This window comes from Mustelus asterias, unplaced genomic scaffold (assembly GCF_964213995.1).
Source record: "Mustelus asterias unplaced genomic scaffold, sMusAst1.hap1.1 HAP1_SCAFFOLD_681, whole genome shotgun sequence".
NCBI classification, from domain to species: domain Eukaryota; kingdom Metazoa; phylum Chordata; class Chondrichthyes; order Carcharhiniformes; family Triakidae; genus Mustelus; species Mustelus asterias.
This window is the reverse complement of record NW_027590630.1, coordinates 82943-108244: the sequence shown is the minus strand read 5'-3', so window position 1 is coordinate 108244 and position 25302 is coordinate 82943. Positions and strand designations below refer to the sequence as shown.

General features: G+C 40.2%; 1 protein-coding gene across 2 annotated transcripts; it reads left to right on the top strand.

The window, feature by feature from the left end:
• The first annotated feature begins 20189 nt into the window (after positions 1-20189).
• On the top strand, positions 20190-25004 carry LOC144487261 (uncharacterized). Of its 2 annotated transcripts, none has more exons than XM_078205344.1 (3): positions 20190-21843; positions 24243-24318; positions 24413-24995. In XM_078205344.1, the coding sequence occupies exons 1-3, from the start codon at positions 21568-21570 to the stop codon at positions 24448-24450; spliced, it is 390 nt and encodes a 129-aa protein (XP_078061470.1). In that variant the 5' UTR covers positions 20190-21567; the 3' UTR covers positions 24451-24995. The 2 variants fall into 2 exon arrangements, with proteins under 2 accessions (XP_078061470.1, XP_078061469.1); XM_078205343.1 differs by having other exon boundaries at positions 20525-21843; positions 24243-24323; positions 24413-25004.
• Positions 25005-25302: the final 298 nt, after the last annotated feature.

Here is a 25302-nt window from a genome sequence, read left to right as displayed (position 1 = left end):
GTGTTTCAGCCCAGATGTTGTGCACATCAATCAGGGGTATTTGAACGATCAAACACGTTGTTTTATTGAGAGAGAGAGCAGCATATGCCAACCACATCTGTGATACTTATACCCCTGTAATAGAGAGAGTCTAAATCAGCATTCTGACTGATGCTGGAAATCTATAACTGAACTTCTGATATAGGAAGTCACCATCAACCAAGTCCAAGGAAAAGGTGATGGTTTCGCCAAAGCCTGATTGACTGACATCTATGTGGATTTGACTATAGATTTGGCTGTCACTCAGCTCGTATTATTCCACTTTAGACTTAAAATCTGGTTTGAAACTCCTGGATGCTGCATTGCATGAGTACATTGACGGAGGTGTCAGATTCAGGATAAGATGTTAAACCAAGGTCCTGTCTGCTCTCAAGTGAAAGTAAAAGATCCCATCACATTATTTTGAATGTAATTTGTTATGTATTTATCCTCCAATCAAAGTAAATTAGCATAGTGGTAATGTCACAGAATTAGTAATCCAGATACCAGAACAGGAGTCCATTTTCCACCACAACAGCTGGTGAAATTACTAACAAGTTCAGTTAGTAAATCTGGAATAAAAAGATAGTCATGTAATGGTGACCACTTGATTGTTTTAAAGATTTATCCAGTTCCCTAATATCCACTTTAGGGAAGGAAATCTGACATCCATGCATGAAATGGTCTCGCAAGCAACTTAATTACATCATCTTCCACATCATACTTCTTCGGTTGTATCTTCACATGGTGCTGACTCTCATCTCTGTCTTTAGATTTTAGCCCTTCCTGTCCTTCATCATCTAAGAAGCTATCAACTTTCTCCATATCTTCCTCTGGCCAGGGACCCCCTTTGAAGCGCCAGGTTTTGAAGAGCACAGTAGACTATGATTATGTGGGGTACCTTCTACAGGTTCTTGCAGAGCCCCATCCCCACCTGAGCGGTCCAAACATTCAAAGTGATGTTTTTGGATTAAGGTGCTAATGGTCTGCTCGATGATGGATTGTGTCAATCTATGCGCCAGATACACTTCTCCACTGAGGAACTCTGAGGACGACACGTGGGTGTCTAGAGACATCGTTTGATTCGTTACCACTTATCCCCAAGCAGCCAGCCCTGTAATTACTGAGTCCCTTCGATGCAAAGTATCTGGGAGTGACTCAGGATGTATGTGAATCATGGGAACTCCCAGGGTACCTGTTAGAAACATGTTCTATGTCCTTCCGATGATTGCACACCAATGGTCAGTGAGTGAAACCTTTTCCTGTTGATGAACATCAAGAGCTGCTGCCATGGAGCTCTCAAAGCTATATGTGTGCAATCTGCACCTTGAACTCGAGCATATCCCGAGATCGCTGCAAACCCCAGAAATCGAACAGCCTGAATAGCTTCATCACATGTGAATTTCAGTAGAGGGCATATGTCACCTGCTCGATACATTTATGTGCCAAGGACTGAGATGCTGCATAGGTTCCCTCTGGATGCTTGCAATGATCCTCAGACAAAGAAATTGAGTGCACCAGTGATCTTCAGTTTGATTGGCAGGAGATGTCCTCCCAGATCATGGGGTGTTTGATCCTCCCACACTATGTGGCAATTCTGATCCACTACATACCTTGACAGATGCAGATATATGTGACATTGTCTTTGCTCATCTCCAGAAAGGAGAGGCTTTTCGATATACCCTTGGTTGTGCAGGTGGCCTCCATTAGATGGGTCTAAACTCCTCATCCTCTGGGTGGCACTGGGGCTCCCCTGAACCATGGACCTCAGGCGAGGCCTCCTCTGGAAGATGGGCTAGACGGTGCGGGGCCCTTCTCCCCTCAATTGAATCACTGCCATCAAGAAGGCAGCAATGAGCACCAGGTTCCATTATTCAATACTCCTCCACCCTGGGACTGTTAGATGTGAATGAACAAAGTATACTTTCAAGTCAGGACGTGGAGGTAGTTTGAGATAAACATTAGTGTTCTTATGTATCTGCTGCCCTTTTTTTTTATAGATGATAGTGGTTGTGGGTTAGGTAGGTGCTGTCAATGGAGCCTTGGTGAGTTCCAGCAATGCACCTTTCATATGGTATGTACTGTTGCCGTTGTGCCTCACTGATGAAGGGAATTAATGTTTGTGGAAGAAGTGTCAATGAAGAGGGCTGTTTTGCCCTGGATGGTGTTGAGCTTCTTGAAGAAGGTATTGGCAGTCCAAATAAGGGGAGAATATTCTATAACGCTCCTGACTTATGCCTTGTAGATTGTGGACAGGCCTTGGGGAAGGAAGTCAAAAGGTGAATTGCCACAGTATTCCTAGCTCCTGACCTGTTGTTATAGTCATTATGTTTATATGGCTAATCCAGTTCAGGCTTTGATCATTGTTAAATCCCTGGATGTCGATGGTGGGGGATTCAGCGATGGTAGTGCCATTGAATGTCATGGGGAGATGGTTATTGGCATGAATGTTACTTGCCACTTGTCGGCCCAAGCCTGGATATTGTCCATTGTCTTGCTGCATATGTAAGAAGTTTAACAACAGCAGGTTAAAGTCCAACAGTTTTATTTGGAAGCAAAAGCCACACAAGCTTTCGGAGCCTTAAGCCCCTTCTTCAGGTGAGTGGGAATTCTGTTCACAAACAGGGCATATAAAGACACAAACTCAATTTACATGAATAATGGTTGGAATGCAAATACTTACAGCTAATCAAGTCTTTGAGATACAAACAATGTGAGTGGAGAGAGCATCAAGAGAGGCTAAAGAGATGTGTATTGCCTCCAGACAGGACAGCCAGTGAGACTCTGTAGGTCCAGGCAAGCTGTGGGGGTTACAAATAGTGTGACATGAACCCAATATCCCGGTTGAGGCCGTCCTCATGTGTGTGGAACTTGGCTATCAGTTTCTGTTCAGCGACTCTGCGCCATCGTGTGTCGTGAAGGCCGCCTTAGAGAACGCTTACCTGAATATCAGAGGCCGAATGCCCATGACCGCTGAAGTGCTCCCCAACAGGAAGAGAACAGTCTTGCCTGGTGATTGTCGAGCGGTGTTCATTCATCCGTTGTCGCAGCGTCTGCATGGTTTCACCAATGTACCATGCCTCGGGACATCCTTTCCTGCAGTGTATCAGGTAGACAACGTTGGCCGAGTTGCAAGACTATGTACCGTGTACCTGGAGGATGGTGTTCTCACGTGAGATGATGGCACCTGTGTCGATGATCCGGCACGTCTTGCAGAGGTTGCTGTGGCAGGGTTGTGTGGTGTCGTGGTCACTGTTCTCCTGAAGGCTGGGTAGTTTGCTGCGGACAATGGTCTGTTTGAGGTTGTGCAGTTGTTTGAAGGCAAGAAGTGGGGGTGTGGGGATGGCCTTGGCGAGATATTCGTCTTCATCAATGACATGTTGAAGGCTCCGGAGGAGATGCCGTAGCTTCTCTGCTCCGGGGAAGTACTGGAAGGCGAAGGGTACTCTGTCCACCGTGTCCCGTGTTTGTTTTCTGAGGAGGTCAGTGCGGTTTTTCGCTGTGGCGCGTCGGAACTGTCGAATGATGAGTCGAGCTCCAGATCCTGTTCTTATGAGGGCATCTTTCAGCGTCTGGAGGTGTCTGTTGCGATCCTCCTCATCCGAGCAGATCCTGTGTATACGGATGGCTTCTTTAACGTGTTTAGGGTGGAAGTTGGAGAAGTGGAGCATCGTGAGGTTATCCGTGGGCTTGCGGTATAGTGAGGTGCTGAGGTGACCGTCCTTAATGGAGATGCGTGTGTCCAAGAATGCAACCGATTCCGGAGAGTAGTCCATGGTGAGTCTGATGGTGGGATGGAATTTCATTATATCGTTGTTTCGGTGATTGTTCACCACGAGTCCCAAGGAAGAAAATGTCATCGATGTATCTAGTGTATGGCATCGGTTGAAGGTCCTGTGCGGTGAAGAAGTCTTGTTTGAACCTGTGCATGAAGATGTTGGCATATTGAGGTGCGAATTTGGTCCCCATGGCTGTTCCGTGTGTCTGGATGACGAACTGGTTGTTGAAGGTGAAGATATTGTGGTCCAGGATGAAGCGGATGAGTTGTAAAATTGCATCTGGAAACTGGCAGTTGTCAGCGCTGAGCACTGAGGCCGTTGCAGCAATGCCATCGTCGTGGGGGATGCTGTTGTAGAGTGCCGAGACATCCATTGTGACGAGGAGCGCTCCTGGTTCAACTGCTCCATGTGTGCCAAGTTTCTGTAGGAAGTCCGTAGTGTCGCGACAAAAGCTGGGGGTTCTTTGTACAATGGGTTTCGGGATGCCCTCGACATAGCGGGAGAGGTTCTCGCACAGGATCCCATTGCCCGATACGATGGGACGGCCGGGTGTGTTTGCCTTGTGTATGTTCGGGAGGCAGTAGAGATCTCCAATGCAGGGAGTACGTGGGATGAGAGCACGGAGGGTGCTCTGAAGGTCCGGATCAAAGGTCTTGATCAGAGTGTTGAGTTGACGGGTGTGTTCTTTGGTCGGATCGGCGGGTAACTGTCTGTCGTGTTCCTCGTTGTTTAGTTGTCGGTACACTTCTTTGCAGTCATCCGTTCTGTTCAGTATGATGATGGCCCCTCCTTTGCTGGTTTGATAATGTTGCGGTTGGTCTTGAGAGCGTGGATGGCGTTGCGTTGTACTTGGGTGATGTTCGGGGCTGTCTTGTGAGTGCGGCTGATGAATTTGGTGTTGCCGCACCTCCTGATGGCTTGGGCATACATGTCAAGTCGAGGGCAGCGGCCTTCCGGAGGAGTCCAATTCGACTCTTTCCTCTTCGGATGCACTGCGGATCTCTCTGTCGGCTGTTCCGGTTCATTGTCTGTCTCATTGTGTTTGCTGTTGTCCTCTTGGGGTTTGTGGAAGAACTCCCGCAGCCTCATTCGCCTGATGAATTCCTGTGTCTGCTGCGAGACTGATGTGGTCTATTTTGGTGGTGGGGCAAAAATTAAGCCTTCGGCTGAGAACTTCGATTTCATCTGGTTGAAGTGTGTAGTCAGACAAGTTGACAATGGACTTCCCTGCAGTGGTACTGTTTTCTACTGTGGTACCGGGGAGGCTTGGTTGCTGCTGGTGGTGATGCCGAGTTTCTCAAGTTTCCTGTTCTTGGTGTGCATGTAGATGGTGTAGTTCCTTTGTCTAGTCTGCTTGGCAGAGTTTCGCAGCTGGGCTGCATCCTGAGCGCAAGTTGAGAATGTGGACTCTATCTTGGTTTCCAGGCTGCGGCGTTTACTGTTGAGCTGGTGTACGAGGTGTTTGAGGAGTGTTTGAGAGAGGTGCGACGGCAAAGTCTCTCAGCGTAGTCTGTTATAGTTTGACCTGAGTGGGTTCGTGATCTGTAGTCCTTTCGGTATCTTGTCTGATTTCTTGCATCTTTGTAGAAACTTGATGTCTGTGTCGATATGCGCGATCTTCTTGGAGATCCTCTCCACTTGGAGGTGGCAGTTTGCGGTGTCGATGGTAGTCATGATGTGGAGATGCCGGCGTTGGACTGGGGTAAACACAGTAAGAAGTTTAACAACATCAGGTTAAAGTCCGACAGGTTTATTTGGTAGCAAAAGAAACACAAGCTTTCGGAGCCTTAAGCCCCTTCTTCAGGTGAGTGGGAATTCTGTTCACAAACAGGGCATATAAAGACACAAACTCAATTTACATGAATAATGGTTGGAATGCAAATACTTACAGCTAATCAAGTCTTTGAGATACAAACAATGTGAGTGGAGAGAGCATCAAGAGAGGCTAAAGAGATGTGTATTGCCTCCAGACAGGACAGCCAGTGAGACTCTGTAGGTCCAGGCAAGCTGTGGGGGTTACAAATAGTGTGACATGAACCCAATATCCCGGTTGAGGCCGTCCTCATGTGTGTGGAACTTGGCTATCAGTTTCTGCTCAGCGACTCGGCGCCATCGTGTGTCGTGAAGGCCGCCTTAGAGAACGCTTACCTGAATATCAGAGGCCGAATGCCCATGACCGCTGAAATGCTCCCCAACAGGAAGAGAACAGTCTTGCCTGGTGATTGTCGAGCGGTGTTCATATGGACATGGATTGCTTTCTCATCTGAGGAATCATGAATGGTGCTGAACATTGTGTAAACGTCACCAGACCTCTCCAGTTCAGAATTTATGATGAAGGAAGGTCATTAATGAAGCAGTTGTTAATAGTTGGGTCTTGGACATTACCCTGAAGAACTCGATGACTCCTGCAGTCTCTTTCTGACACACATCAAAAGGGGACGGCTCCAATTGCAGGTTCTCAAGGAAATCTTTCTCCCAGCTCGAGCATCATTTCAATGTTGAGTACCAATGCAGTTCGAGGGTGCCCCCTGAAAGCAACCCAGTCCTGGGCTCCTCCCACACTTCTCAGACCCATGCTGTGCAGGCTTTGATTTCAAACTGTAAAAACTTCAGGCTATGGTGCAGCAACCTTTTTGTTTAAAGACGAGTTGCAAACCTCTCCTTGTCACTTTTCGGGTTCCTCCAAATTTCCTGCAACTCCACAATTGTAGGAAAATGTCCTTCTGGTTATTCTTGTAAGGAAAGGTTCAGTAGAGATGTGCGGGGGAAATGTTTTACACAGAGTGGTGGGGGTCTGGAATGCACTGCCAAGTGAGATGGTTGAGGCAGACATGTTAGCGACATTTAAGACTTATCTGGATAAACATATGAACAGCTGGGGAATAGAGGGATACAGACGGTTGGTCAAGATAGAACAATGTGATCAGCCCAGGCTTCGAGAGCCAAAGAGCCTGTTCCTGTGCTGTACTGTTCTTTATTCTCCAGCTTCCGAGTAACCCGAGATCCCATTGTAATTGTAATGAACATTTCAGCCACCTGAACTCATCAATACCATATGTCCCATGTAGACCTCACCCCTCCCAATCTTGAGGATCTGTACACTATCATATACCGAGGACAACGCGCCACACACACACAAAGTTTGACTACTCCTCTATCATGTTTTCCTGATTTACAAGCTCCCCTAACCGTACCATCTGCAACTCAGTACTGAGCCAGACAAGCCTATGGCCACTGATGGTAAGACCATGTTCATGCCCTGCATACTAAGCCGTACCTTATCCAAATTGAGCACTTAAACTTTGTCCCTCCCTGGGATAGTACAGTAATGTACATGTCTTGCATAGTGCTGTAGCCTGGTCCTGGAAGCCTCAAGACTGTCTTTAACATCTCACCGAATGTGAGGTCGACTCAGCCCAACAACTGTTTTTCATTTCTCACCTTGATCCCCTCGCCCTGACTGGTGATTATGACTTTCTTTAAAGGAGCTCTCCACTTCCTCTTTATACTCTCCCAGCCCCCACCTCCATTTGTCACTGTGCGATCTATCTCACCAGCCGCAGCAAACCTTGTATCGACCAATCTAATTTCTCACTAAGGTGATGCAAGATTAGAAGGTGGAACCAGCAAATAGACTTATATTGAGTATTCATGACATGGTAATGTACCCAAATGGCATTCCTGTCATGGATCAGTGGGAAACCCAACTCGCCATTTGTCTACCATGAATGTGGTGAGGGGAAAATTCCAAATTAATTTCCTGCCAGAAATCTGATTTTCGGCTTCTCTCTGTATTTTCTGCTCCTGCCCACCATGAAACCCGCCACAGGCAGGACCAGAAAATTCAGCCCTATGAAACAGAGTGACAATCTACTAAATCTTGTACTTGTTCTTTAAAATGTACATTTGTGAGAAGTTGCCTGTATAACATTGTTCTGTTAATATATATTGATGAGATCATTTGAATTATTTTTAATGTGTTGACTTGTATGTATTGCAACTAAACAGAAAACAACGTAATGCAAGAGAAGAATTTGACAAGTCAAAGTTTGAAGAAGGTGAAGGAGCACTAAATGAAAAAGCATTACATCAAAGCTCCAATGAGATACCTTTACGTGATCATCATCGCCATTGCGGCAAGGATACATCCCTTCATTCATTTGGCTCAGTCACATCTGAAAAATTAAATTACAAAAAGTCCAGCTCAGTTTCTGATACCTCTTCTCTTAACAGTGCTTTAAACGGTGGTGGAAAGAGCTGTATCGCCTCATCAGACTTGAAACAAAAATGCTCAGAACAGAATTTGTTCGAAAACTACACCTCGATTGGAAAAACACATCTGACCAGTTCTCTTCTGAAGAAATATGGAGGATGACTCTGAGCATTACATGGCGAAGTACTGATGAGCAGTGCACAGTTACTAGTAATACTGTGTATGAAACCTTGAGTGAAATAGAAACATCAGGATGCATGCCATCCTCCTGTCTAACATCCCCACCAGGCCAGACCTTGCTTGCCTCCACAGCAATAACTGACAAAATAAAAAGCGTGCCAGTACAGAATGATTTTATAAACAATAATTACACTAATGGTCTTCATGTAACAGTCTTCCCAGACTCAGAGACAAAACAGATGGAATCATTAGAAGTTCCTAACTTAAAGAACCAGCTACCTTTGCCTGAAATTTACCATTTGGGAGAACATGAAAAATATGCATTGGCAAGCAATACTAATTTTCATGTTTATCCACGCATTCAGAAAGTTGCTTTGCTGACCAAAGAAAATGTTGAAAAATTTGAGTTACTTCAGCTCAGAAGAAAACTTCATTCTGTTTCAACACCAGTTACTGAAGAGTTGGAAATTGACAAAAAAATTCAGGGAGTGAATGGAGAAGTTCAGCAAATGGAAAATGCGAATGATCAACCAATACCTTCAGTTCCTCCAAGCTTACCTAATAACCGGGTTGGTACTCTTGAGCTGAATGTAGCTCAGATGGCATTAGAAGGTCAGTGGGGATTGCCATTTATGCATAAGAAGTCACTTTCACTGATACTGCTTCCACTGTTATCCTTACCTAAGAAATCATGCATTGAATTCATCGGAAAGGATTTGAAAATGCCAGCCCTTCTGGAACCTGACATTTATGACTTGGAATTTAATTTGCAAAGGAGGATTGGAATTCATCAGTGGAGACCAATATTAATCAAGGGGGTTAACCTCATAGATTCTGTTAATGTGAACATAATGAAGTCACTTTCAGAAACATTCAATGAAAGCCATGTATTGATTATTCCACCAGTCTCCATTTTTAGCACTAAGACATTGGTTAATTTAAAACCTCAATCTCTTGATAAGAAACAGGCTCCACCATCTGTGACCCAAGCAATGGATTCTAAACAAATTAATTGTTTTGATGAGATCAAAACAGACAGAGCTGAATTTAGAACACAACAAAAAGCAAGTAACAGCCATTCATCAATTCAGGTTAGTAAATCTTGCAGCACTGACATAGCCATGCCGATAGAGAAGGTTCAGAACATTACAAATGAATCTGAAATGTACGTTGCTGAGGAACAGTTTGAAATTCCATCTGATATTCAAGAATCAGTCAGCAGTGTTCACCCAAATGAAATACCTTTAATTAACTTTACTCCTCTTGATAGAAGAAGTCAGAGGCCAAGGCCGCGATGTGTATCATTTATTGAGCAAGATGCTGTTGATTGCTTGGAGATGAAATTAAAGCAAAGACTTATTTCCCATCTCTGGCAATATCCAATTTCCTTTGAAAATTCAGTGAGAAAGGTGACTCCTAAAGAAACATTCACAACCAAGGCAAATGATGCCCAAATAAAGCCAGTTCGTGTGGAATCAGTTTTCATTGATGACAAAACAAGGGACAATCTTGAATGGCATGTTACACAGGGACAGCTCAAACACAACTGGGATTTATCCACAGATTTCCAGAAGCCAGCAGAAGCATCCCTTTCTTCAGTTAATTTGATTTCTTCACCGCTAAGTCTAATTGATACGGTTACTACCACCGAATTACCATTCGTAACTCCAGAACATAAAAAAATTGAAAGAAATGTGAATAGAAGAATTACAAGTAATAGGTGGAGTTCCTCCAGGTTTGTCCAGCAAACCTTAAATGGTTATAACGTTCCTGCACCGCTACAATCAAAAAGCACTGATAGAAATAATTCAGTGTTCAATAACACTGATATATCATATTCTTCTAAAATCATTCCCTATCAGGAAAACATGCTTCAGAATGAAAGCAAAAGCATGCTTCTGTCACTTGAACGTAATCGTAGGAATGGAGAAACAAAAAAATTAAAAGAGGGATTTGCTGTTACCAGCTTCAGGCCAGAATATGAAAATAAATTAATTATGTGCTTAACAAAACAAAAGGTTGAAATGAAGCTAAATTGTTTACCAAATCCGGTATTGGAATCGTATAATGATTCCTATTTTCTAACGTCAAAGAAACGTTTACCAGTATTGATTAGAGTTGGAAAAGGATATAAAAAGTCAAGGCCATTGTATATATCTTTTATGGAACATGATGCCGTTGCTCGATTGGAGGTAAACTTAAGCCAAAAGCTTATTTCAAGTTTGTTGGGATTCCCAACTTCATATGAAAAGTCCTTGGAAATAATGATCCCTAAAGCACCACCATTACCTCCACAACTTAAGACACGTGCAACTAAAATAGAACCCACCAGTACAGAAACTACTTTCCTTGAAGATAAGGTCAGAAACTATCTGGAAAGGCACGTTATACAGATAAAACTTCAGTTTAATTGGGGTCTACCAACAGAAATTCAGAGATCAAGAGATGCACTCATTCCACCTGCACCAAAATTGATTTCTTCCCAGCTAAATCCACTGCCTTGTTCACAGTTAGCTGTTGTCCTAACTGAACTGACAGTTATAAGTGATAATCATAAGAAAATGTTGGACTCCAATATGAAGAAAAAGATCATTAATAATAGACGGGGTCTCCTTCCCAATGTTGTGCAGAGATCGTCAATTAATTTCATGGATTTTAGTTTAATAAAAGATCTCATTGCCCATTCAGACATTATAAAAAGAAAAGCAATGTCTGTCAGCAGTGAACATCGTAAGGAGATACTGCAATACAGCCCAAAATTGCCATTTCTAAAGAATAAAAGTAGGAGGAAAAACATAGATCTCAAGAAGATAGAACTTAAAGAAGTGTTCATGTGCATAGCAAAACAATGTTTAGCCATTAAAATGGATTATCTTCCTAATACAGTAAAAGAGATGTACAAAGTCACATATCCTTTCGAATCAAGAAAAGATTTACCAAAATTAATTACATTTGGCAAAGGTAATAAGAAACTACGGCCATGTTATATACCTTTTTTTGAGCAGGAGGCAGTCGATCGCTTGGAGCTGAACCTAAAGCACAAACGGATTTGCCATCTCTGGGGGCTTGAGACATTACATGCAAAGTCATTACGGATGATGATTTCTAAGGTACTACCTGTTCCTCCAGTAATCAAGGCAACTGACGCTACAATACTACCTACGGCTGTAAAGACTTCTTTTATTACTAATAAAGCCAGGTTGATTTTAGAGTGGCACCTTACACAAAAAAAACTTGGAAGTAACGGGAGTTTTCCGTTACATATTCAAAGATCACAAGAAGCATTCATTCCACCTGCTCCAAAACTAATTAATTCACAGATCAACCCATGTCCTAATTTTGATGTGAATGTTGTTACAATTGATCCTGCATTTCTCGACGTTGAAAATAAGAAACGAATGGAACTGAATGTAAAAAAACGGATCATAAATCATCATTGGGGTCTCCCGAAGCTTGTTCATTTGTCTTTAGAGAGTTTTATGTCTCATGCACCATCAGTAAAGGGTATCAAGTCACAGTCAGAAATATCAGAAGAAAGTGAGGTTTTGTTAAAGAGTAAGTTTAAAACAAGTTGTTTGCAAAGCAAGTTGATACAACTCAAGAGAGAAAAAACGTCTGCACCATTCTGTGACCAAGCTATCAAATTAATGAAAGTGAAGAGAAAACCAATGTTATCTGTGATTGCTACCCTGGAATCGCAGCATAAAGATCAGTTAGATACGTGTTTAATAAAACAATGTCTCGAAATAAAACTGGACAATTTACCAGCAATTGTACAAGAATGCTACAAAAATACATACCCCCCAACACCAAAAAAAACTTTAACAAAATCTTTTCCACCTGGTGAAGGTTGTAAGAAAACAAGGCCACGGTATATACCATTTTTTGAACAGAATGCTGTTGATCACTTGGAAATGAATTTGAAGATCAAACACATTGCCTACCTATGGGGATTTCAAACTCCACATGAAGAGTCAATAGAAATGATGATTCCCAAAGCTCCATCTGCACTTCCAGCACTCAAAGCAAATCGAGGCCAATCCATGGGAACCACTTGTATTAGCAAAGAAGTCAGAGATAAATTTGAATGGCATGTTACTCGAAAGAAACTTCAACACAATTGGGGCAAGCCATCATATTATCAGAAGTCAGTAGAAGCATTCATTCCAGTTGCTCCAAAGTTGGTTCCATCTCGGCTGAGCCCAAAAGCTGATTCTGTTTTGGTCATTACTCTATGTGAGTTGCCATTTGTAGATGTTGAAATTAATAAAATGTTGGAGCTGAACACCAGAAAAAAAATCATCAATCAAAGGTGGGGTCTTCCTAATTTTTTTCAGTCATCTTTAAGAAAATTTGTTGCTTCTGCACCATCAATGAATGATATTATGGAGTCAAAAAACATGGCAAGAAAGAAACCAAAAGCCAATAACATTGAAATAGAGAATAATGAAATGAGCTTTCAACAGAAAATGTTTGTACAACCACAAAGAGAAAAGACGTTCTCAGTACAATACAGAACAGGTAAAAGGAATTCAAAAACAGCTAAATTAGGTGAGCAGTTTGTCTTTGCTCATCTGAAACAAAAAGTTAAAAATAAACTGGATGTATGCTTGATGAAGCAATGTCTAGAAATGCGCATGGACTGCTTGCCAGAAAGAGTGAAGCAGTTTTATAAAGTCACCTATTATCCGACCTCAAAGACATCATTACCACAGCTAATTGTACCCAGAAATGGATTCAAAAAGCCAAGAGCAATGTATATATCTTTTATGGAACAGGATGTTATCGATCACTTAGAACTTAATTTAAAACACAAACAGATGACCAATTCTTTGGGACTTGCAACTCTGTATGAGGAATCAGTGGAAATGATGATTCCTAAAGCACCACCTATGCCACCACCTTTCAAGATGAATGGAGCTCAAATAGAGCCTGTGGGCGTGGAAATTAATTTCTCCAATGATAAAGTTCGAAAAGACCTTGAAAGGCATATTACACAGAAAAAGCTTCAGCAAAAGGGGGGTTTACCACTACATATTCAGAGATCACAAGAAGCTTTAATTCCACCTGCTCCAAAACTAATATTATCTGAGTTAAATCCCCAGCCTAATTTTGTGACTGTCTTTGCCCCGCCTGAGCCAACATTCCTTCACAATGAACATAAAAAAAGACTGGAGTTCAATCTAATGAAGAGAGCTGTAAATCAGAAATTAGGCCTACCCAAGCTCATTATGTCATCTTTAAGTAATTTTATGGCTCCTGCTCCATCAGTGAAGGACTTCATGCTACAAACTGAAATAATTAAAGACAAGAAAAAATTGAGCAACACTCCCATTGAAAAGGTAAAGAGTGATCTGTTTCCTCGAGGCATATTTCCACTGCGCATTCAAAGAAAGATTTTGTTGCCACAATCTAAAAGAAGTAGTAATAACAAGACATCAAACAAAATAGATGATTTTGCTGGTCTGAAACCAGCACAGAAAGATAAACTATGTATATGCTTAACAAAGCAAAGCCTACAAATCAAAATGCACAGTGTTCTAGAACTCGTAAAACGTTTGTACAAAGATACCTATCCTGTGCAATTAAAGAAATGTCTTCCAAGGCTAATTACACCTGGTGAAGGATTCAAAAAGCCAAGATCGTTGTATATATCTTTTATCGAACAGGAGTCTGTTGATCGTTTAGAATTCAACTTCAAGCACAAACAGATTATTCATCTCTGGGCACAGGACACACTGTATGAAAAGTCAGTCAAAATGCTGGTTGCTAAAGGACCAAATGTGTCGCCAATACGTAAATCAAATGGAGTTCAAATTGTAACTGTAGGTATGGAAACATCTTTCATTAACAATGATGTTAGAGACAAAATGGAATGGCATATTACGAGAAAAAAACTAGAGAATAATTGGGGCTTTCCATTACATATTCAGAAATCAATGGATACATTTATTCCATCGGCTCCGAAATTGGTTTCCTCTGAGCTAAAGCCACATTGTATTCATGATATAATTGTGACATCAACTGAACCACTTATTATAAGTGCTGAAGATGGAAATAGATTGGAAATGAATACAAAGAAAAAGATCATAAATCAAAAATGGGGTCTCCCAAATCTTATTCAGACATCCTTGAAGGACTTAATTACTCCAACGCCATCACTACAAAGTGACACATTACAGTCAGGAAGCATAAAAGGAAGTAAAACATTCACTCACAATGTCATAGATCTTAATTCAAAAATTACTGCAGGGCACAAGAAGGAAAAGTTCCCTTCACTGCTTTGCCAGAAAGTTTATAAAAGAGCAAACTTTAAGAAAATAAGTGCATTCCCAGATTCTTCCAATCTCAAATCAGAATGTAAAGATAAACTAAATATGTGTTTATTAAAGCAAACTCTTGATATTAAAACACATAATTTACCTGACATTGTACAGGGATTTTATGAACGTACGTACCCTACAGCAGCAAAAAAAGAATTACCAAAACTTATTGTTTCCAATGAAGGTTGCAAAAAACAAAGACCATGGTGCCCACCATTTATTGAACAAGATGTTATTGATCATTTAGAGCTGAACTTAAAGCACAAGCAGATTATCCACCTTTGGAGACTTGAAACTGTATATGATAAATCAATCAAAATGATGATTCCGAAAGGACCACCTATGCCTCCTGCAATCAAAGCAAGTGAAACTAAAGTAGAACCTGTGGGTATGGAAAGCACTTTCATTGAATATGATGTTAGGAGCAGAATAGAATGGCACATTACACAGCAGAAACTTCAACAGAACTGGGGCTTACCGTTGCATATTCAATTGTCAGCAGAAACCTTTATTCCCCCTGCTCCAAAACTGATTCCATCCCATCTATATCTACAGTTTAGCTTTGAAGTAATTGTTGCTCCAACTGAAATGACATTTCTAAGTAAAGGACTTAGGAAATTATTAGAACTTAATACAAAGAAGAAGATAATAAATCACAAATGGGGTCTTCCAATACTTATTCAGTCTTCATTAAGAAAGTTCATAGCCCTTTCTACATCAAGAAAAGATTTAGTGTTACAGTCAGGAATAGTCGAAGCCAACAAAACAGAACCCAGCAATATTGATAGAAGAAGTAGGATGAGAATTCCTTCGCAAATGCACAAAAGTAAAGATGGTAGCAAAGACACAACACCGAGCAAAACAGCTGAAGTGGCCATTTTGTTCAACTTCAAACAAGAGTATACAGATAAACTTAATATGTGCTTCGGAAAAATGTGTCTAGAAATTAACATGCATTGTTTACCAGAAATAGTAAAAGAATCTTATAAAAAAAATTATCCTTCCATGTCAAAGAAGCTATTAAGGAAGATTATTGCACCTGGTGATGTATATAAAAAGCCACGTTCATTATATATAGCGTTTATTGAGCAGAGTGCAGTTGATCGTTTGGAGCTGAACCTAAAGCATAAACGCATTTGCTATCTCTGGGGACTTGTAACCCTAAATGATAAATCATTGGAAATGATGATCGCTGAAGTGCCACCTATGCCTCCAGCAATCGAGTCAAGTGGAGCTAAAATAGAACAAGTGGGTAGGGAAACAACATTCATTGATCGCAAAGTGAGAGACAACTTTGAAAGATATGTTATGCAGAAAAAACTCCAGAAAACCTGGGGATTACCATTAGATGTTCAGATATCAGAAGAAGCATTTATTCCACTTGCTCCAAAGCTAATCCCATCCCAGTTAAAACAAGAGCCTGCTTTTTCAGTCGTAGTTATTTCACCCGAGCTGCCATTTCTTCGTAATGAGCATAAGAAAATATTGGAGATGAATACAAAGAAAAAGATGATCAATTACAGATGGGGTCTTCCTAATCTTATCCAATCCTCTTTGAATAAGTTTATAACTACTGTTCCAGATGCATGCTGCAACATTAATGTGGGCAATAAAGAAAACAAAATGTTTCTTCACAACACGTTGACAGCAATCAGAAGGGGGAAATCATCAGCGCTACAATATGAAAAGAATAACAAAAGCAAGAAAACTAAAAAAATGGATGAGAAATTTTCACTTGCGAACTTCAAACCAGAATTGAAAGACAAACTTGAAATTTGTTTAACAAAGCTGTCTCTAGAGATTAAGACCGGGTGCTTACCTAAAATGTTAAAGGAATTTTATAAAAATAGCTATCCTTCGCAATCGAGGCAATCTTTGCCAAAGCTCATAGCACTTGGTAAAGGACTAAAAAAGCCAAGACCGCATTGTTTACCATTTATTGAACAGAATGCTGTTAATCACTTGGAGATGAATTTAAAGCACAAACTGATTACCCATCTATGTAAATTTCCAAATCTTTATCAAGAATCAATTGAAATAATGATGTCTAAAGGTCCATCTGAACCTCTAATCATCAAGAGAAGTACAGCTCTAGTATACCCTGTTGGTAAAGAAACAAGGTTCGTTGATGATAAAGTTAGAGACAGACTGGAATGGCACATTACACAGAAGAAACTTCAAAATGGTAATTGGGGATTACCATTACTTATTCAGAAATCACAAGAAACATTTATTCCACCGGCTCCAAAGCTAATTCCTTCGGAGCTAAAACCACCGCCTGGTTTTCCTTTGGTTTTTGTTTCACCTGAAATGGTTTTCTTAATCTCAGAACCTAGAAAAAGACTTGAGCTGAATACAAGAAAAAGAATCCTAAATTACAAGTGGGGCCTCCCCAGTGCTATTCAATCGTCTTTAAGTAATTTCCTAGCTTCTCCTATGCTGCAATCTGAAGTGTTGGAAAAAGGCAAAATATCTTCCAGCAATAGTCAAATGGAAGATGTACAAGTAGATGCCTCAATTAACACATTTTTACAGACGAAGAAAATAAATCTGTCTTCAAAACAGAGTCAGAAATATAGCAGTAATCTGAAACCTTGCAATGTAGAAGAGATACGGCTTTCCCCTATACTCAACCAAGAAAGTAAGAACAAGGTAGAAATATGTTTGATAAAACAGTGCCTTGAAATTAAAAATAGTGGTCTTCCAGAAATAGTGAATGAGATGTATAAAGCCACCTACCCTTCAATGTCAAAAAAGCCTTTTTCAAAACCAGTTGCCCCTGGCAAAAGGTTTAGTAAGCCAAGATTGTCATACATATCTTTTATTGAACAGGATGCTGTTAATCATTTAGAACTGAACTTAAAGCACAAATTGCTTCCCCATCTCTGGGGATATACAACCCAATATGAACAATCGATGGCAATTATGATTCCAAAAGTACCACCGGAGCCTCCAGTGATCAAAGCAAATGGAGTCCAAATAGAATTTGTGGGTCAGGAAACAACCTTCATTGACAATAAAACTAAGCACATAACACAGAAGAAACTTCAGCACAACTGGGATTTTCCACTCCATGTTCGAAGATCACAAGAAAACTTTATTCCACCTGCCCCAAAATTAATTCCATCACAGTTAAAACAAGAGGTTTTTTTGGTGAAGATCTGTGTGCCGGTTGAACGGCCCTTCCTTAGTAATGGACACCGGAAAATACTAGAAAGGAATACAAGAAAAAGAATTATAAGTTGCACATGCGACATTCCGAAGATCATTCAGTTATCTGTAAAGAATTTTATACCTGTTGTCCCAAAAACAGAAGATTTAATTCTACAGCCACAAGATGCGGCAATGCCCATTTTCATTGTGCCTACTTCAGACAGTATTATCCAATTAAGAAAATTGCCTTTATCAAAGTATCAAAAAAGCACAGAAGTGGAAAAAAATATCGAGGTATTTTCTTCTGATAATCACGGCGTTACATGTAGAGGTTCTATAGATTTCTGCTTAATAAAGCAGTGTTTAGAAATTAAAACAGAGCACCTACCTGAACTGGTAATGAATACCTACAGTGCTCTCAATGCTCAGACATCAAAGAAGATTTTGCCTAAAGCTATTTTACCTGGCATAGGTTTTAAAAAACAAAGATCAACATATATGCCTTTTATTGAACAAAAAGCAATTGATCGTTTGGAATTGAATTTAATGCACAAACAGATTACACATCAGTGGGGATTTCCAACTCCCTATAAAGGATCATTGGAAATGATGATTCCAGTGGTACCAGCATTGCCTCCAATAATCAAAGCCAGTGGAGCTCAAATAGAGCCTGTGGGTATGGAAAACAACTTCCTTTACAAGAAAATAAGAGACAAGCTCGAACTGCACATAACACAGAAGAAACTTCAGTACAATTGGGGCTTACCTTTGCACATTCAAAGATCGCTAGAAGTCTTAATTCCACCTGCTCCAAAACTTATTCTAACCCAGTTAAATTCCCAGCTTGATAGTGCAATAGCTGTTGCTCCTTTTGAACCGGCATTTGTTACTGACGAACATAGGCAAACCCTGAATCAAAATATAAAGAAAAGGATCATAAATCAAAATTGGGGTCTTCCAAAAGTTATTAACTCATCTTTAAAGCAGTTTATGGGTCCTACTCCATATGATGAAAGCTTCGTCCAACAATCAGAAAATGTTAAAGAAAGCAGCACAGTATTCAATAGTGCCAATTTGGGTAGAAGTTATGAAATATTTTCTCGGGGCACAACCTTGCGACTGAAAGGAGGAAAATTAGGTTCACAATTTGGAACAGACGAAATGCACATAAATAAAGTGAAAGAGATAGCTGCCAATGTTATCCTTAGATTAAAGTCTGACAAAAACCTTGATATGAGTGTGCTAAGGCAGTGTCTGGAAATTAAAACTGAATGCTTGCCTAAACTGGTAGAAGAGTTCTACAAATGTACCTATCCTTCAGTGTCAAAGAAATCTTTACCAAAGCTTATTGCACCTGGGAAGGGAATTAAAAAATCAAGAATCAGGTATATACCTTTTACTGAACAAGATGATATTGATCAGATAGAAATGAACTTGAAGCACAGGCAACTTTTATATCTCTGGGGACTTGAAACACAGTATGAAAAGTCAGTAGAAATGATGATTCCCAAGGGACCACCCATTCCTCCATCAATTAAGGCTAGTAGATTTCAAATTAAATCTGTACCTGGACAAACTTCTTTTTCTGATGAAACCAGCAACTTTCTAGAATGGCATATTTTGCAGAAAAAGCTTCAGTGTCCTTGGGGTTTCCCATCACATGTTCAAAGATCAGCAGAAGCATTTATTCCACCAGCTCCGAAGCTGATTTTAGCCCGGCTCAATCCAGGGTTTCATGTTGAAATAGTTATTGTTCCAATCGAGTTAGAATTCATGAATGATCAGCTGAAAAAGACACTAGAAGTTAATATAAAGAAAAGGATTGTAAATCACGTATGGGGCATTCCCAGGCTTGTTGAGGCATCTTTAAATGAATTTATGGCACCTCCTCCACCTATAAGGGATTTTGTAGAACAATTTAAAATTAAAAAACAGCATAGAATGAAGTCCAGAAAGAAAGGCTTATCAAATGCTGATAAAACAGTTTCTTCTTCGTGCACATCTCTTCTGAACAAAGAACAAAATAATACTTCATACTATGGAAGTTTGAAGGGAAGTGTCCAAATGAAAAAGAGAGAAAGGAGGAAGTCTACTCTTACTGAACTTGTACCAGAATGTAGTAATAAGTTAAATATGTGTGTGATAAAACAAAGTCTATCTATTAAACTGGATTGTCTTCCTGAACTGGTGAAGGAATTGTACAAACAAAGTTATCCTCCAGCATTGAAGAAATCATTACCAAAGCTGAGAACACATGTTGAAGGATTTAAGAGAACAAGATTACCATATATTCTGTTTGCTGAACAGGATATCATTCATCACTTAGGTACAAACTTAAAGCACAAACAGATTAATAACCTTTGGGGCATTGCAACTACATTTGACAAGTCAGTAGAAATGATGATTCCTAAAGCACCATCTTTGCTTCCAGCAATCAAACCAAGTGAAGGTAAAATAGAGTATATAGGTATGGAATTAGCCTTTCAGTCTACTGAAACCATTGAAATCCTGGAATGGCACATCACAGCAAAAAGATTTCAATCCCATTGGGGCATACCATTGCATATCCAAAGATCAATAGACAAGTTCATTCCATCACCTCCAAAACTGGTTCTGTCCCAATTTAGCCAGTATCTTGATATTGATATTGCTGTTTCTGTAAATGAGCTAATATTCCTGAGTGAGGAATTTAAGGAAGCATTGGAAATAAATACAAACAACCGGATCATAAATCACAGACAGGGTCTTCCCAATATTATCCAGGCCTCATTTAAGAGCTTTATAACTCCTTTTCCATCAGTAAAGGATTTCATGCCACTGGTACAGACTGGAGAAGGAAGTACAACAGCACTGAATAGATCTGAACTGAGCAAAATTGATACAGATGTATCTGCTAAACAGAGGTTATGTGCAAGCACAGTTTCTTCACCAAATTGTAAAGATGGTAAAGGCAGTGTAAATAGCATGGAAACATTTCCAGTCAATCCAAACTTGGAACCTAAAGATGAAGTGGATACAGATATGACAAAGCAATCTTTGGAACTGCAATCAGTGCACAGATGTTCTTACACAAGTAAACGTTTGCTGAAGCTAAATACCCCTTATAGAAGATTCAAAAAACAAAACCGAAAGAGTAAATGGAGTGATGATTGTCTTGAATTAGAGTGTTCCATAGCCTCACCCAGTTATAGGCCAAAATGCATGAAAACTGTGGGCTCTTCAACTTGGACAACAGATCCGAAATTGGCTGATTTGACATATAAACCAGTGACTATTGTGGGACTGTCTTTAGGTCCAACAATGATGGGAGCAAATGCACCTTTATCCCCCATGACTGTGCAGGAGGATTTCAACATTTATCTGAAACAAAACATGGGTTCCGTTTTATTGCCACGTCTCATTCCTTCTGCTGATTGTGAAGAAACCTCATCGAAAAGTGCAAGAGAGATTGGGAATGATGTGTCCTGTTCAGAACAATTGACTGAGGAAGCAAAAAGTCATATTCAACAAGGTGAAGAACATGGATATGTTAAAATAATTGCAGGAGCTATTGTTAAAAATCAGAATGAAGAAGAAAAGGTGCAAGTTGATCTATCGGAAATAATTTGTGCACAGCGATCACCTACAAGACCTTGTGACACCTTGCAAGAGAGAATAATGATTACATCTCAAGATCCTGATGATGGAAACTACTTGTGTGTTTCTGATGAGGAAGTCTATGATGATTATTATGAAAACTTCAATAAATCATACCATACTTCCAGAACCCATGTTGCGAAGAAAAAGTCCAAGAAAACTTTTCAAAGTCGGTATTCAAATCAAACAAAGCCAGATAAAACTTTGGTGAATTCAAAGAGTAAATTTTCCAAGCCAGACTGTCAGAGATCAAGAATATTTAAACATGAAGAAGGGAGAAAACCTGAGTTATGTAACCAAAGCACTCTTTTTGTTAGCCCAACTGAAGAACTGTGTTGGTCAGACACAGACCAAAAGGAGAAATGTTCCTCTTACTCCTCATATTGTGACCAACCAGAAAGTCCAATGTCAACAAGAGAAATTTCTCACAGTTGTAGACATGATGAAAGGTCCCCACAAAGTTCCACATCTCATAATCCAGGATGTCAGCAAGTATTGTCGCATGAGGATTCTCCATTTGCAACAAATGAAGACTGTGAAGGTACAGTGTAAGATGATGTTTTTGTCAGACAGTTGAATGATATAAACATGTACAATTGACTTATTTTTTTTACTTTCAAAGTTTGTATAAGTAAAATGTAATTTAAGATATTTAGTTGTGAGCATCCTAAATTAACTAAAATTGGTAGACATTTTATGTTGTCCTAATTTGGAACTATGATATGGATAGCTTTATGTTGTAAGTGTTAAGAATTGGGGAAAATTAAGATTAAGAGATGAAATTGGAATATAATAAAAGGGAATTGATAAGGGCACCTGTTTGAAGGAATGTTTTGATGGGGAAATTAGCATCAACTATGTGACTGGGGGAAACAATGGGGTGTAGAAGAGGTGACTTCACAGTGGAAAGATAAGGGAATTGGCACTGTCAGAGGGTAAGAATGACACATCCATAACACAATAACTGGAGAAAGGCAGCAGTTACTGTTCACAGCCACACCCTTTAAAAACAGAGATGAGGAGGAATTTCTTCAGCCAGAGAGTGGTGAATCTGTGGAACTCTTTGCCGCAGAGGGCTGTGGAGGTCAGGTCATTGGGTGTCTTTAAGACAGCGATAGATAGGTTCTTGATTAATAAGGGGATCGGGGTTATGGGGAAAAGGCAGGAGAATGGGGATGAGAAAAAAATCGGCCATGATTGAATGGCGGAGCAGACTCGATGGGCCGAGTGGCCTAATTCTGCTCCTATGTCTTATTCTATCTTCATTAGAATAGTTAATACAGCTTGCACCGATTTCTGGTGTGGAGCTGAGAGGTCCGGAAATCTGGTGGCCGGACACTCGTAGAGGCCATGGCACCCAGCGGGGAACCTGCTAAATGGCCTCCACGTGAGTCTCTCGGCAGCGCAGCGGGCTGGGAGAATTGCCCACCCCTTCTCCTGGAGTCCTGTGTACACTTTTGGTCTCCTTACCAAAGAAAGGGAATACTGCCCCAGAGGGATTGCAGTGATGATTCGACCGGCTGATTCCTGGGAATCAGGATTGTCCTATAGGAAAGATTAAGTAGCCTATATTCCCTTACAGTTTCAAAAAGTGAGAGATGATCTCATTGAAACATGTAAAATTCTTAAAGGGCTTGAAAGGTCATTGCTGGGAAGATGTTTCTCTGGCTGGAGAGCATAGAACAAGAGGTCACAGTCTTAGAATAAGGGAATGGCAATTTTGGACAAAGATGAAAAATATTTACTCAAAGAGTTTGTATCTTTAGAAACTCCACCTGAGAAGGCTGTGGATGATTGTTGGTTGAGTAAATTCAAGTGAGAGATCTTGGATACCAAAGAGTTAAGGGATATGGGATACTCACTGAAGTTGTTTAAAATCTCTCCTGTTAAACTTCCAGGTCATATACAATCAATGCATGATTACACTAATAAGGAAGAACTAAATAAATGTCTGTATAACTTCAACTAATAGGTAGACATTGATCTTACCAGTACTTAAGTGATGAGGATGACTTTCATAGTTGGCATGCGTATCAGATTTCTTATCACACACCACCCTCTTTGGTATTTAGTTGCTGTCTCTTCATTATAACCTTCAGGTCTCCTGTACCACTGGGTCTCCTTCTGGGTCTGTCTCAAAGGCACTGATCATGTTACCATTCTCTGCCTTGGGAAACCACAGTTCCGATGATTTCCATATTGTCTCCTTTTACCATCGAATTTCAGTGCTAATTTTCACATTCTAAGATATTCTATTCTCTATTGGTACACTAGCTCTCTGGAGAGACATTTGTTTGTGTTACATCACTTCTTACAGCACTCAATGTCCGAGTGAATCTATGCAAGTCTATCACGCCACATATGTTAATTTACTGGAGCAGGCATTGCCACACCTGCATTGCATTCTTTTATTATGTCAATGAATTTCTAACTCTTCAGGACTTACTTTCTAAATTATCAATCTGATGTATCATTGCTGCATATTTTATTTATTTTACGATCTAAGGCACCCAATCTAAATTTATTTCTTATCCTGTAGTGTACTTTCAGGATAATAAAAAATGCCCCCAATGACTGTATGCATGTACTGATGTTGTATTCTTGAGCCTTACTTTCGAGAAAGGTCGCAGATAACATCACTGAATTGTATTGAATCAATACATCTCAGTTTAACATCTCATCCGAAAGACGATTGAGTAATTACTTGCACCATATCTTATAGTGTTTGCACCTTAACCCCTTAACCTCTCTTTAAGCCATTGAATGTAATGTCGAACAGAATTAATTTGATGGCATCAATAACATGAATGAAAACTATAGCACCTTTAGAAACCAAGTCATGCAGACTGTACATTATTTTGAATGGCACAGAACTTGATAACAGATACAGATTGCATCATAGATTTGAGTTCATACTTAATTTATATTTTTCTGTTTTAGTCTATTACCGATGTGAGAGTCCAGTGGTATTTCACACAGTACACGAGGAAGAATAAAACAAGAAAACGTGAAACGGGTAATGTATGTGTAATATTCAGTTTTTAATAGCCATTTATTACTTGCCAGAGTGAAATCCTAATAACATGGAAAATTGTTTTCTTGAATTGCAGGTTCATCAGCAGGATTTCACAAGACAGGACATCGATGAAGTAAATGAATATCTTTTTGCCTGCTGATATGATTTCATATCATCACGTGTAACATTTCACTTGCTTCAATAAACATCAAAATGGCAAAGTGAATCATTCCTGATCGCCTTGTAGATCATTGCAAAAATAATTTGAAAAGAGATTGTGAATGCGAAATAGTGACAGTCAGTCTTGAAACATTCACATGCCAGCAACTTAAATTTTCACATAGGGTGGAATTTTACACTCTTGCTGACAAATTTGGAAGGGGACGTTGATGATGGGGGTTGTTAAATCCAACTTGTAGTCTGCCTACATGGTCCCTCATAATCATAATTATGTGAGGAGAGTGGGGGTTGATATATATGCTGGATCATGCCCCTTTAAGAGAATGGGTCAGGTGACCTGGAACTCAAGCTCCACCCTGGATGGTGCTTGCCCAGGCAGAATGTGCTACGATGAAGATTATTGTCATAAACTGTTCCACTCACTCCCACTCACCTGACGAAGGAGCAGCGCTCCGAAAGCTAGTGGCGTTTGCTACCAAATAAACCTGTTGGACTTTAACCTGGTGATGTTAGACTCCTTACTGTGTTCTTCCATTGAGCCAATGTCTAATCCAATTTACTACCTCTCCATGTATCCCTAGCGACTGAACCTTCCTGACTAAACTCCCATGCGGGGCCTTGTCAAAGGCCTTACTGAAGTCCATGTCGACGACATCCACTGCCTTCCCTTCATCTATTTTCCGCGTAGTCTCCTTGAAAAACTCTAATAGATTGGTTAAACATGACCTACCGCGCACAAAGCCATGTTGACCCTCCCTAATAAGTCCCTGTCTATCCAAATATTTGTAGATCCTATCTCTTAAT